Raw genomic sequence first — 12,277 nt, 5'->3', positions numbered from 1 at the left:
CTGCTCCGCAACCGACATGGAGCTGTGTGAACCAGCTCCATTGAGAGCCAGTCACAGTCTCCTGTCATATGAATTGGATGCGGGGAAACCTGCATCCAATTGGGAACAGTGTGAACCCAACCTTAGCATATTATGTAAAAGAGAGGTATACTAGATTTTCCACTTAAAAACATGGATACCATGTGGTCTGAACTTTGAGTGGGACCTTACTCACTTTTATAAGTAGGATGTCCACACTCGGGGTTTGTCTGTGTTTGCTTTCTGGCTGGTCTGTACAATATGTGGTTGCATTTTGCTACATTTAGGTACAAAAAGCATTGAATGGTCTTTATACCAATGCATTGTCTCTATTAAGTGTTGTTTTTATTATTTTGTTCTTATATTTATATTATTTTATGTTTCTTTTCACCTTTACTCAACTATTATTCAATTTCACCTGTGTGCTCTCATGTAGGCTTAAGTGATGACGTCCCCCCTCCACACATAAGATTATGAAAAAGTTAAAAAATACCTTGGTCATTGCCTCTTACACATTGTATGTGATATGCAATATAAAGGGTCTACTACACGTCCCCTAAAAATGAATTAAGGAATATATTTAAGGAGTTAATAATCCTAAATTTATCAATCCGTTCAATGTCTCCAGGAATGTAGCTAGAGAAAAGGTGATAGAAGGAACATGCTCTCATATAGAGAACACTTTTGGATCCCTGAATTAAACCCCAAGGGAATTGATAGATAGCAGTGGGATGTTAGTTTGTATATTTAGTATTAATAATAGGATCACACAGTATTCAATATTCTCTATACACTATAATGTCAAAAGTATTGGGACACCTGCCTTTACATGCACATGAACTTTAATACCATCCCAGTCTTAGTCCGTAGGGTTCAATATTGAGTTGGCCCACCCTTTACAGCTATAACAGCTTCAACTCTTCTGGGAAGGCTATCCACAAGGTTTAGGAGTGTGTCTATGGGAATGTTTGACCATTCTTCCAGAAGCGCATTTGTGAGGTCAGGCATCAATGTTGAACGAGAAGGCCTAGCTCACAGTGTCCGCTCTAATTAATCTCAAAAGTATTCTAGCGAATTCAGGTCAGGACTTTGTGCAGGCCAGTCAAGTTCCTCCACTTCAAACTCGCTCAGCCATGTTTTTTGGACCTTGCTTTGTACACTGTTCTAAATAATTTCGTCAAAGGGAGATTATGGTGTGGGGTTGTCTTGCAGGGGTTGGGCTTGGTCCCTTAGTTCCAGTGAAGGGAACTCTTAAGGCATCAGGATACCAAGACAGTTTGGACAATTGCATGCTCCCAAATTTTTGGGGCCAGTTTGGAATGCCCCTTCCTGTTCCAACATGACTGCACACCAGTACACAAATCTAGGTCTATAAGGACATGGATAAGTAATTTTGGGGTGGAAGAATGGTCAAACATTCCCATAGACACACTCCTAAACCTTGTGGACAGTCTTCCCAGAAGAGTTGAAGCTCTTATAGCTGCAAAGGGTGGGCCAACTGAATATTGAACCCTACGGACTAAGACTGAGATGTCATTAAAGTTCATGTGCGTGTAAAGGCAGGCGTCCCAATACTTTCGACAATATAGTGTATGTTTGATATGTTTTATGTTTCGATAATGAATTATTGCATTTTTTTTATTATATTTGACGCATAAAAATGTGGCATATACTTACCAACAGAGGGTTGAATGTTAGCTTATCCCTTAATGCTTGTTCCATATATCCGTGTTCTCCCTTATTATATTAGAAATTGATATGATATTATGGATTGTATTTATAATACATTCCTATGCAATAATCTGAGTTATATGTATCTATATAAATATTTGTTATTATATATACCCAAATTATTTCTATGCCTTACACAGGTGTTTTTTTCTTACTGCTGGTGTTAATTAGTTTGACTAACAAAAGGTTAATGTTTGACTTTGGGTGGTGCTTTTCTCTCACATAAAGGTTGTTCTGATTGTTTGTTTGATAATTTGAAAAAGACTATGTTGAAATTCCAAGTCCTTTATTCTGAGGGTTTACACTAGTCAGCTGGTGACAAGTGAATGCATTAGTTCCCATGCATGTGAAATATTAAAATTCATATTAGTACTTGTGCATAACATTTGGATGACATTTTTGGAATGGAAATTGAACCTTGAGGCTATTAAACTAAGTAGCTGCCCTTTACCTGCATTAGAATTATTCGCTGAGTTGCAGGATGATGGTATTTCAAATGATTGGACTTTTAGACAATACCAGCTAATGTATGGTCATTATGATTTTTAACTAAAGATAAATAATAAAATATGGCCTTTTTGTTGTTCTTGAGTAGGGATGAGCTCAGACATGTTTCGATCCTAGCCTAAACCCACCTGAGCGAATACACCAGGAAGCTGTTACTGTGCGAGGCCAATCATCTGCAGCTGGGGAATTTCCTGCCCTGCAACCATAAGGGTGGTAAATGCCTCAGCCAATTATGACTGGCTCAGTACAGCAACAGCTTCCTGGTAGGGTCGTTCAGGTATGTTTAGTCTATGATCTGAACACACCTGAGATCATCCCTATTCTTGAGTAGGGATGATCGAATGGTTCGGGTCGACCATTGGTTCGACCCAAACACTGACTGTTGAAATTCGGCCGAATTCCGAACTTTTTGTTGAAAAAGTTCGGAATTCGGCAACCAGAACCGACCAAAATGCAATGGGACAGGAACTGTGCTTTAAAAACCTGTGATTGGACCAGAACCATCAGTAAAAGCCAATTGAGGGGGCAGGAGGATGCTAGGAACGTGATTGGAGTGACTAGGGGGTCCAGAGGCCAATCAGTAGTGAATACGCCCCCCAGTATATAAGATAGCCCCGCCAAATCGCTAGCATTGTAATACAGGGATGTGGAAGAGAGTGGAAGCAGTTCTGTTACTCCTGCTTCAAAAGTGTCATTTAGCAATTATTAGTGTGAGGAAAGGGATATTTAGTGTAGTTAGGGTACTATTTTCCACTATAGTTAGATTCAAAAATCTAGTTTCTGTAGGGAAAGTGTTAAGTGTCAGGGTGACCGTAGTGTAGTGTAGGGTGAACTAACTCTGACTGCTATGGCAGGCTGACCAAACCCTTCCATGTCAGGGTGACCGCTATAGAAAAAAGATCGTTTGTATTAGAATTGCAGTAGAGCAGGATAGTGGCTTCGCTACTTTCACACCTGGCAGTTTTTGTTGCAGGCGTTTATTTGGCTTTTTTGTGGATGTCTTTGGAGGCAGGCATGACATCTGAACTTCTGTATAGGGGTATATATACACACACACTTATATGTATTTATACACATACACACATATAGGTGTGATAGAAGCGTAACCCTATGCCTGCAAATTATTTCATTAGCGCAAGCATAGGGTTCTGGTACTTTCACACCTATACATGTGTGTGTGTATGTATACCCCTACACAGAAGTTCAGATGTCATGCCTGCCTCCAAAGACGTCCACAGAAAAGCCCAATAAACGCCTGCAACAAAAACGGCCGGGTGTGAAAATAGCGGAGCCACTATCCTGCTCTACTGCAATTCTAATACAAACAATCTTTTTTTTCAGGTTCTGGACATTATACAGAGCTGAAACTTCACAGGTACACTTTTTAGACCCCCCCCCCCCCCCAGACACTAAATCCAAATAAATCTCTTTTTTTTCAATAACTTTTTCAATAATTGGCTCTCTATCAAAAACGACAATTTTTAAGAACCTTTTTTTGTGTGATTAATAGTCCCTGGGGCATGACCCAGAACTTTGATTACCAAAGTTCGGGTCCCATTGATTTCAATGGGGTTCTGAAATCCGGGCCGAACTTTTGGGAAGTTCAGGTGTTCTGGTCGAACCGAACTTTTCAAAAGTTCGATCATCCCTATTCTTGAGGCGTTAATCACTTGTTTGTTACTATACAAAAAGGTAGTTGAAGATATCAAGTTTGTGTATTTGCCTGTATTTGCCTGACAAGTGGACAACTTAAAGCTTTCCTTACCAACTTAGCTCTAGTAGGTTAGTTTTTAAGAGATTTGAATGTCATAATAATGCTCTGAGATAGTAGCAGAAATTGAGAACAAGCTCAAAAGAGAAAGCTAGATGCAAAAACCAGGGCACAGTTTCCCTTCTGCAGCATCATCTATCTTCCTAGCACAGAAAACACACCTAACTATCCCATGACTTATCCTTACTATACAATATTATTGTGGTAAAAGCCAAATAACATAGTATACTGGACAAGAATAGGCCTAAAAGTGGGCCTTCTCACAAAATGCAAGGTCCACCTTTAATGTCAGTATCCTCCCCCTCCAAACAGACTTAGTTTTTAAATACCTTCAAAATTAAGATTTGACAAAAACAGATAAAAACAAAACCCCAACCACAGCTTGCGATTCTCTCGGGAGTGTGGTTGATGTCATCGTGCCTCCTGGATGTTCTAAATCCCACAATGATGCACTTCTGCCATGGACTGGAGGTCATTCCCAAGGATTTTAAGCACCAGCTGTCCCAGGAGGCAGCAGTGATGCATCTGAACCCAGGACTAAAGTAAATATTTAATGTCAATGCTTTATTTTTTAAGATTTTCTTTTAAAAAGAGAATTCTCTTTGGGGTGGGAGATTGGCTGTAAAGAAGACCTTTCATTTTTTATAGAAGGCTCATTTTAACCCTCCTCTTATGTTAGAATTCTGTTACTATCCATGATGTTAGGGTCGGTTTTGACCCGTGTTTTAAATCAGCCATAAAATACCCTCTGAATAATTATTTATCATCAAATTTGTTTCTTACCTCATGGTTACCTTGTTAGGCTTCTTTGTCCTTGAAAAGATTGGTTTTAATATTTTTGTTGTGACCCCTTAGACCTTTCTTTTGATAGCATACCTCTCATTTTCAAATTAAAAAATGGTAAAATAAAGTCAGCAACTCTGAAATGTATTTGTCCTATGTTTCTTCACTTTATTTAGAGAAGCAGACAAGCAGGAAAAGAGATAGACCCCTCCCTAACTACAGCTCACAGGGTTGAGAGGGGATTGGCTGTCAGTGTTACTAAGCAGAGAGAGTGTTTATGATTTCAGTTTTGGAACTTATTAGTGTCCTAAAATCCTATATTATAACTGGGTCAGAATTGACCCTAATACCATAAACGTCTTAATTTTCACCACAGTATTTTATAATTTAGTGAAAATGATTCTTTTTCTATTACATTGTTTAAATAGAGGTTCCTGACAAAGTAAAAAAATCTTGATGCAATAAACAAATTTATGTGATACTTATAGACATTCAAAACCTGAAAACGGGTCAGTTCTGACCCTAACATAAGAGGAGGGTTAAATCAGATACTTTTAATGTTTGCCAAAATGTTCATCCCCAGGAGAAGCAATTACAGTATCTTCCTTTACTCATCCTTCAAAGTCTATCGAATTACAAGTATATGGTCAATTCTTTACCTATGTATATTTTATTTTTCTTTTTAAAGATGTACAATATTATTCCGACTTTGTTAGACCTGCTTCCAGGACCTCACCACAAAATATTCGAAAATATGAGACATATGCAAAACTTCATAAAACAAACATTTACTAAACAGAAGAAAACTCTAGATGTGAATGACCAGAGGAATCTTATTGATGCCTACCTGGTGAAGCAACAAGAGGTAAGGTCTTCATTAGAGATGAGTTGAATGATCTGAAGCATTTGATATCCATAATGGATATTCTCAAATAAATGAAAAAAAATTGTTTCTTTAAATCTATCACATTTAAAGCAGGTATGTCTAAAAAGCTTTTTATATAATCTTACTTCTGTGTAGAAGGATTTTCTGTTGAAGATATAAGCAGAAGGATTTTTAATACTTCAGTTAACTGTACATTGTTGAAGGTCAAGCCACCCCATAGTGATGGGCCAAGAGAAAGGTGTGGGAGGTAGGAGGATGGGCTGATGTTTAACACACCAAGAAGTGTTTAGACCTGCAGATTAGAAGGTAAAACTAGAAGACATCAGCATGCTTTGATATGATGGTTGACACTTTGCTCACAGCGGAGAATGTGGAGGATGCCAAGAGTCACATAGAAACAAATATTATAATTAGTATTATTATACAGGATTTAAATAGCATCAACACTTTGCGCAGCACTTTACAATATAAAGGGAGATAATACAGCATCAATTCAATTCAATTCAATACAAGAAGGTTATGAGGCCCCTCCTCCTGGGAGATAATACAATCTAATAGGGAGGGGCTGTTGGAACAAAAGGTAATACCTTAGAGGTTCCCTATGAGAAAGTCACAGAGCACGTGATGAAATGCGTCAGTGGCGGTACCACGTGACCTCATCATGCCCAGAAGCTGTGTAGCAGCTATCTTTACATATCCTCTCTGGAAGTCCATGCTAAAGGGGAAATGTTTGCACTGTGCATATATGCCAGCTACCGTGTGCACGGTATTCATTGCACTTTATTTGTGAGTATCATTTTATTTTTGTTTACTAAACAATTTCATGTGAGCGTATTACACTATGGGAAGTCTTCTGTTTCATTTACATTGCATTTTTTTTGCATTTTTAATAACTTTGAGGGATGTACTGATGGGAGAAATATAAGATTTAATTATTAGCTGAAGGCAGGATAGGCTTCCCTAAAGAGACGAGTTTTCAGGGATCACCTAAAAAATGGACAGAGTAGGAGCTAACCAGACTTATTGGGGTAGGGAGTTCCAGAGGATGGGAGAGGCTCTAAACAAATCCTGAAGATGAGCATGGGAGGAGGAGACGAGGGAGCTAGAGAGCAGAGGATCTTGCGAGGATCAGATAGGATAGTTTGGGTGATATTTGGAGACAAGTTTGGTGATGTAGCTTGGGGCAGAGTTGTAAATGGTTTTGTATGTTATTGGTAATATTTTGAATTGTATTCGTTTGGGCAATGGGAAGTCATTGGAGGGATTGGCAGAGAGGGGTGGCAGACACTGAACAGTTGGTAAGGTTGATAAGTCTGGCAGCAGCATTCATGGTAGACTGAAGAGGGGGATAGCCTGCAAAGAGGAAGGCCTATGAGGGGGGAGTTAAAATAGCCAAGGCGAGAGATAACAAGGGAGTGAACAAGATGCTTAGTGGTTTCAACAGTTAAAATGGACAAATTTTTGAGATGTTACAGAGGTCTACAAGGTTTACAAAAGTCTACAAGGATTGGACAGAGATTGGAATTGGGGTTGAAAGAATTGGTCAGAGTCCAGGATTATACCTAGCACCCTGGCATGAGGGGAGGGATTGATAATTGTATTATTGATCTTGATGGAGAAGTTAGGGGAGGGGGCACAGGCAGGAGGAAATAATATGGGCTTCGTTTTAGAAAGATTGAATTTGAAGAAGTAGTGCGCCATTATTGCTGATGTGTTAGTTAAGAAGTTAATATTGTAAGAGGAGACTGAAGGAGTGAGGTGAGGAGTAGAGAGGTATATTTGGGTGTCATCAACATAGAGATGGTACTGAAAGACATGGGATGGCCATGGGGTTTTTCAAGTGACCAAGGGAGGAGGTGTAGATGAAGAAGAGGAGGGGTAAGAGGACAGAACCTGGGGACCCTTACAGAAAGAGGAGGTGGAGAGTAGGAGACAAAGTTATAGGTAACATTGAAGGAGGGCTATGATAGGTAGGAGGAGAACCCGGAAAGAGCAGAGTCTTGAAGGCCAAGAGTTTTTTTTTTTTTTAAACAGAGATAGTCAACAGTATCAAAGGTCACAGAGCGGTCTAGTAGTATGAGTATGTATTAGTGGCCATTGGTTTTAGCAGCTGCTGGATTCACTGGGCGGGTGAGTCCGAGACCAGCAAAATGGTAGGCAGAAGTGGTTTGGAAATGGGGTGTGGTTTTATGTATGAAGGTAAAAAAATATTCTGTGTGCAGCTTCCCCCGCCCCCCCCCCCCCAATACTTACCTGTGCTCGATCTCTGTCTGGCGATGTGCACGAGAGCAGCTGTTCTTCCAGCTCTCTCACTACTCATTGGCTCAGACACACAGTGAAAGCCATTGGCTCCCGCTGCTGTCAAACACAGCCAGTGAGGAGGGAATGGGGAGCGGGGCTGAGCCCCATTTTTTGTATCTTCTGAACGCACGCAGCGGGGCTCAGGAGCGAGCATGCATGGGTCCCCCCCCCGCTATGGGGGGAGGAGCCAGAAGTGGTGGTAGGGGACCCAAGAAAACCAAAGAAGAGGAGGATCAGGGCTGCTCTGTGCAAGATCTATTACACAGAGCAGGCAAGTATAACATGTTTTTTTTCTTTGTTTTTTTTTTTTTGAAATGTGACCTTTAGTATCACTTTAATAATAAATTATACATTTTGTAAATGACTGAAAAAAACTGTTGTTTCAAGGCTAAATCTATAAATACTGAGAACCTACTAGTTAGTAACATAAGTTATCCCCTACATAAAAAAATATAGATAGTTGTAGGATAATCCTGGTTCCATTAGTACATAAACACATACCTCATGAACCCTCAGTTAAAAAGGAACTAATTATGCCCATAAAAAATGAACTCATTAATTATTCATTTTTCTTTTTCCTAGGGAAAATCAGAATCCTCTCAATATTTTCACAATGATAACTTAATTGCTTTGGTGAATGATCTTTTTGTTGCCGGAATGGAGACAACCACCACCACTTTGAGATGGGCAATACTGCTAATGATGAAATATCCAGAAATACAAAGTAGGAAATCAAGTTTTTAAATAATTTCATGTGTTATTTCACATTATGCATAATTAAAGCCCATTACTAGGTAAAAACTACCTCCCCCCACCCCCCTAACCCATTCAGCTGTGATGTTTATTTATTTTTCCTACCTTGTAAAGCAAGTTTACTTCACCTACGTGTTGCGTCCTCGAAAGTCTCCTCCCAGTGACACCACTGCTAACTCCTCTGCTGGACTCTGAGAAGACTCTTCCTCTGGATAGCCAAAAGGAAGTTTCACATTATGCAGGTAGTGTCGTGGATATCCAAAGAAGGACAACGCCTCCTGTAAACACAAGATACAAGTTTCTGTTTTTCTCTGAATTCAAGATGAAACCCCGTCCCCTGTCATCCATTTGTCCAATGAAAGTGCAACTTTCAGTGGACTGGGGAAAACTCCTGAAGTTAGGCACCTAGTAACAAAGTACAAATAGTTTCACAGATGCACACCAAAGATCCTTTCCTGGCTAACAAAGCTAATGACAGACATTTTATGGTGTTTGCTCTAAGATAGGTCACTTTTGTTTTTTCAAATGCTGACAGAGTTGCCTTAAAGAAATCTGCAGATTGCTGTTACTGATGTCTCCTTCTGAAAATACTGACTTAACCACTTGAAGTCCAGGCCTTTTCAGGATCCTTTTGTTTAAAAGTTTCAATCAGTAATTTTTGCTCGAAAATAATTAGAACCACCAAACTTTATTTTTTTTTTTTTAGTAGAGAATAAAATGGTGATCATTGCAATATTTTATGTCCACAGTATTTGCACAGCGGTCTTTTAAACACAATTTTTTGGGAAAAAATGCACTTGAATGAATAAAAAAAAACACAATAACACAATACTTACCTCAATTTTTGTGTATTATTTTGAAAGATGATCTTAAACTGAGCGTATAGATACTAAACATGTTGCGCTTTAAAATTGAACATACTCATGGAATGGCGGCAAACTACGATAATGAAAAATCGACATAAGCGACACTTTAACATTTTTTACAGGATATCTGTTTAGAGTTACAGAGGAGATTTTGTGCTATAATTTTTGCTCTCTCTCGATTGTGGCAATACCTCACATGTGTGTGGTTTGAACACAATTTACATATGCTTGCACGACTTGCGTATATGCGTTCGCTTCTGAGCGGAAACACAAAGGATTGTGGCACTTAAAATGTTTTTCTTATTTGTTTTACATTTTATTGTGGAAACGGGCCCCATTGAAAACAATGGGTTTTGACTTGCTGTGCGACTTGACATGTGTCAAGTCGCACCGCAAGTCGCACTAGTGGAAACCGAGCCTTAAAGAAAAAATGTTTTTACTTTGTCCTGGGAACCGACTGGAAGTGATGTCAGACTTCACTCTGGTCCTCCAAGGGCACAGATATGAACGCAGCCATCTTGGCCTCACTTGTCTCCATGGCCAGCAAATGGCCGCATCGAATCATTCTCGGGCTTTACCGACAGTGGGAAACGGTGGAGGGGGGGGGGGGGGGAAACCACTTTTAACTTACAGAGAATCAACCATAGTACAAAACAATACTGGGGTTATGGCAGCTAGCTGCAGTCATAACACCAGTATTTAACGTCAAAGTAATGACATATTTTTACTATGGGCTGGTCGGCAAGTGGCTGAAATACTAACTCTGCTAACTTGCTTCAGTATTTTGAGCTACAGACCCAGAATGACTAATCAAATAGTTTGTATAGTGGTGGTGTCCTGTTAGGATTCAGAATAGGAATCTCAGTGGTGACATCAGAACAAGGGGACAATTGGGATTAACAATCTCATACATCTCAAAACGTTGCAGCAAGGGACCTAGACAGCGGACATGCTTTAAAAGGTAAGAAAAAAAAAAGGCAGGATGTATGGGAAAGAGGTTAATTTTTGTCTGGAGATAGGCTAAAGTCTTCCTAAATGGAGAACATATGCTGTACATGTCTAAATTTGTTAAAGTAATTATCATTCAATATAATTTAAATATCATCTCTTCTTGGCAGAGAAAGTTCAAAATGAAATTGATAGCATTATCGGCACTGCTCCACCTCAAGCAGAGCATAGGAAGAAAATGCCGTATACCGATGCCGTAATTCATGAGATCCAGAGGTTTGGTGATATTGTGCCAGAAGGGGCTCCACATGAAACTATTCAAGATGTCACATTTAGAGGATATTTCATTCCAAAGGTGACTACATGTTATTTTTACTTTGCATCATTCAATAGCTGTTAGTTTAATAACCTAGACATGAATCACTGCTCCAAAGTACTTGAAGAGCTCCTTGTTTCTCTGATGCAGCCAGGTGTCGAAGCCCAGAAGTCCACTGCTACCCCACATTGCATATGAATCCAAAGAATGGGACCACACACAATGATGTGCAGAGACTGAACCCTCTACACATCATTCTGTGTGGTCCTATTCTTTGGATTCATGTGCAATATGGGGTGGCAGTGGACTTCTGGGCTTCGACACCTGGCTGCATATTCACAAAAAAATGTTTTTTATGAGAATGCAAATTAGACATACAGCACACACTGAGAGATCTTACACCTGAGGCCACACCCCCAACATGTTTCACCACTCTGGTAGGTGGTGCTGGGGGGCACTGGTAGGTGGCACTAGTGGGCACTGGCAGATGGCACTGGTAGGTGGCACTGGTGGGCGGGGGTAGGTGGCGCTAGTGGGCACTGGTGTGTGACACTGGTGGGCACTTGTGGGCACTGGTAGGTGGCACTGGTGGGCACAATTTGCCCTCTCCTCTTCGGGACTGATGTTTCTCTGACAGCAGCCGGCTGCTGTTTAATTCACATGATCAGCTGTCATTGGCTAGCAGCTGATCACATGGTAAGGGGGTGGGACCACCCCCTTACTCCAATCTGTGATCAGGCGAGTCTCATGGACAGTGAGCAATCACAGAGCAAGCCGGGTGTGCTCCCCAGGCCGCTTATGCATGACAATGTACGGCAACTAAGGTCCACGCTGTAGCCGTCTTTCAGCTATAGCGCGGGCTGAAAGTAGTTAATGTATTGCAGTCAGAATGCTGGTAAAGTAATAAATATACTGGTTTGTATTAGTATTTTATATATTTAGTGCTACAGCAAGGGTAAAATATCCTTTGTTAGCAGATGCAACATGGTGGAAAGTTGGGATGCTGCCTTACACATAAACAGCAGCCTGGGTTTCCAGCCTGGGATCACTTCCACCGAACACTGCTCCAATCAACTCCACGTTGGGTCCCTTAGCAGTGCTGTTGATTTGAGCAGTGCATAAAACTGTCTTACCCTAAAGTAACAAATAAGGCTTTAACTGGGGTTTAACAGATTTCCACACACCTGAAAATGTGGAACATTGTTTCACAACTCCAATCCCCAGACCATGTTTTTAGGATTTCCTTAATCTTTTTCAATAACTTTTATTGCAGAGTTTTAAACATCATATATAAAAAAACATATACAATATCAAAACAAATATCAACAAGAGGATGCACCCTCCGTAGTGTCCAATGGCCTTATTGTGATAACCAGAATGCATGTATGACAATAAAG

The 12,277-nt window shown here is 40.1% G+C and overlaps 1 protein-coding gene across 1 annotated transcript in view; it reads left to right on the top strand.

Moving 5' to 3' along the window:
* LOC309551316 (cytochrome P450 2B11-like) overlaps positions 1-12,277 on the top strand; it is an 87,086-nt gene that overhangs the window by 6,219 nt on the left and 68,590 nt on the right. Inside the window, exons 6-8 of the mRNA XM_082251851.1 lie at positions 5,499-5,675; positions 8,580-8,721; positions 10,735-10,919. Coding sequence (XP_082107977.1) covers positions 5,499-5,675; positions 8,580-8,721; positions 10,735-10,919 — 504 coding nt within the window. The remainder of the gene's footprint in view (positions 1-5,498; positions 5,676-8,579; positions 8,722-10,734; positions 10,920-12,277) is intronic.

This window comes from Pelophylax lessonae, assembly GCF_965119305.1.
Source record: "Pelophylax lessonae genome assembly, chromosome: 3".
In the NCBI taxonomy this organism is placed as follows: Eukaryota; Metazoa; Chordata; class Amphibia; order Anura; family Ranidae; genus Pelophylax; species Pelophylax lessonae.
Note: the sequence above shows the minus strand (reverse complement) of the source record. Positions and strands in the feature narration are given on the sequence as shown.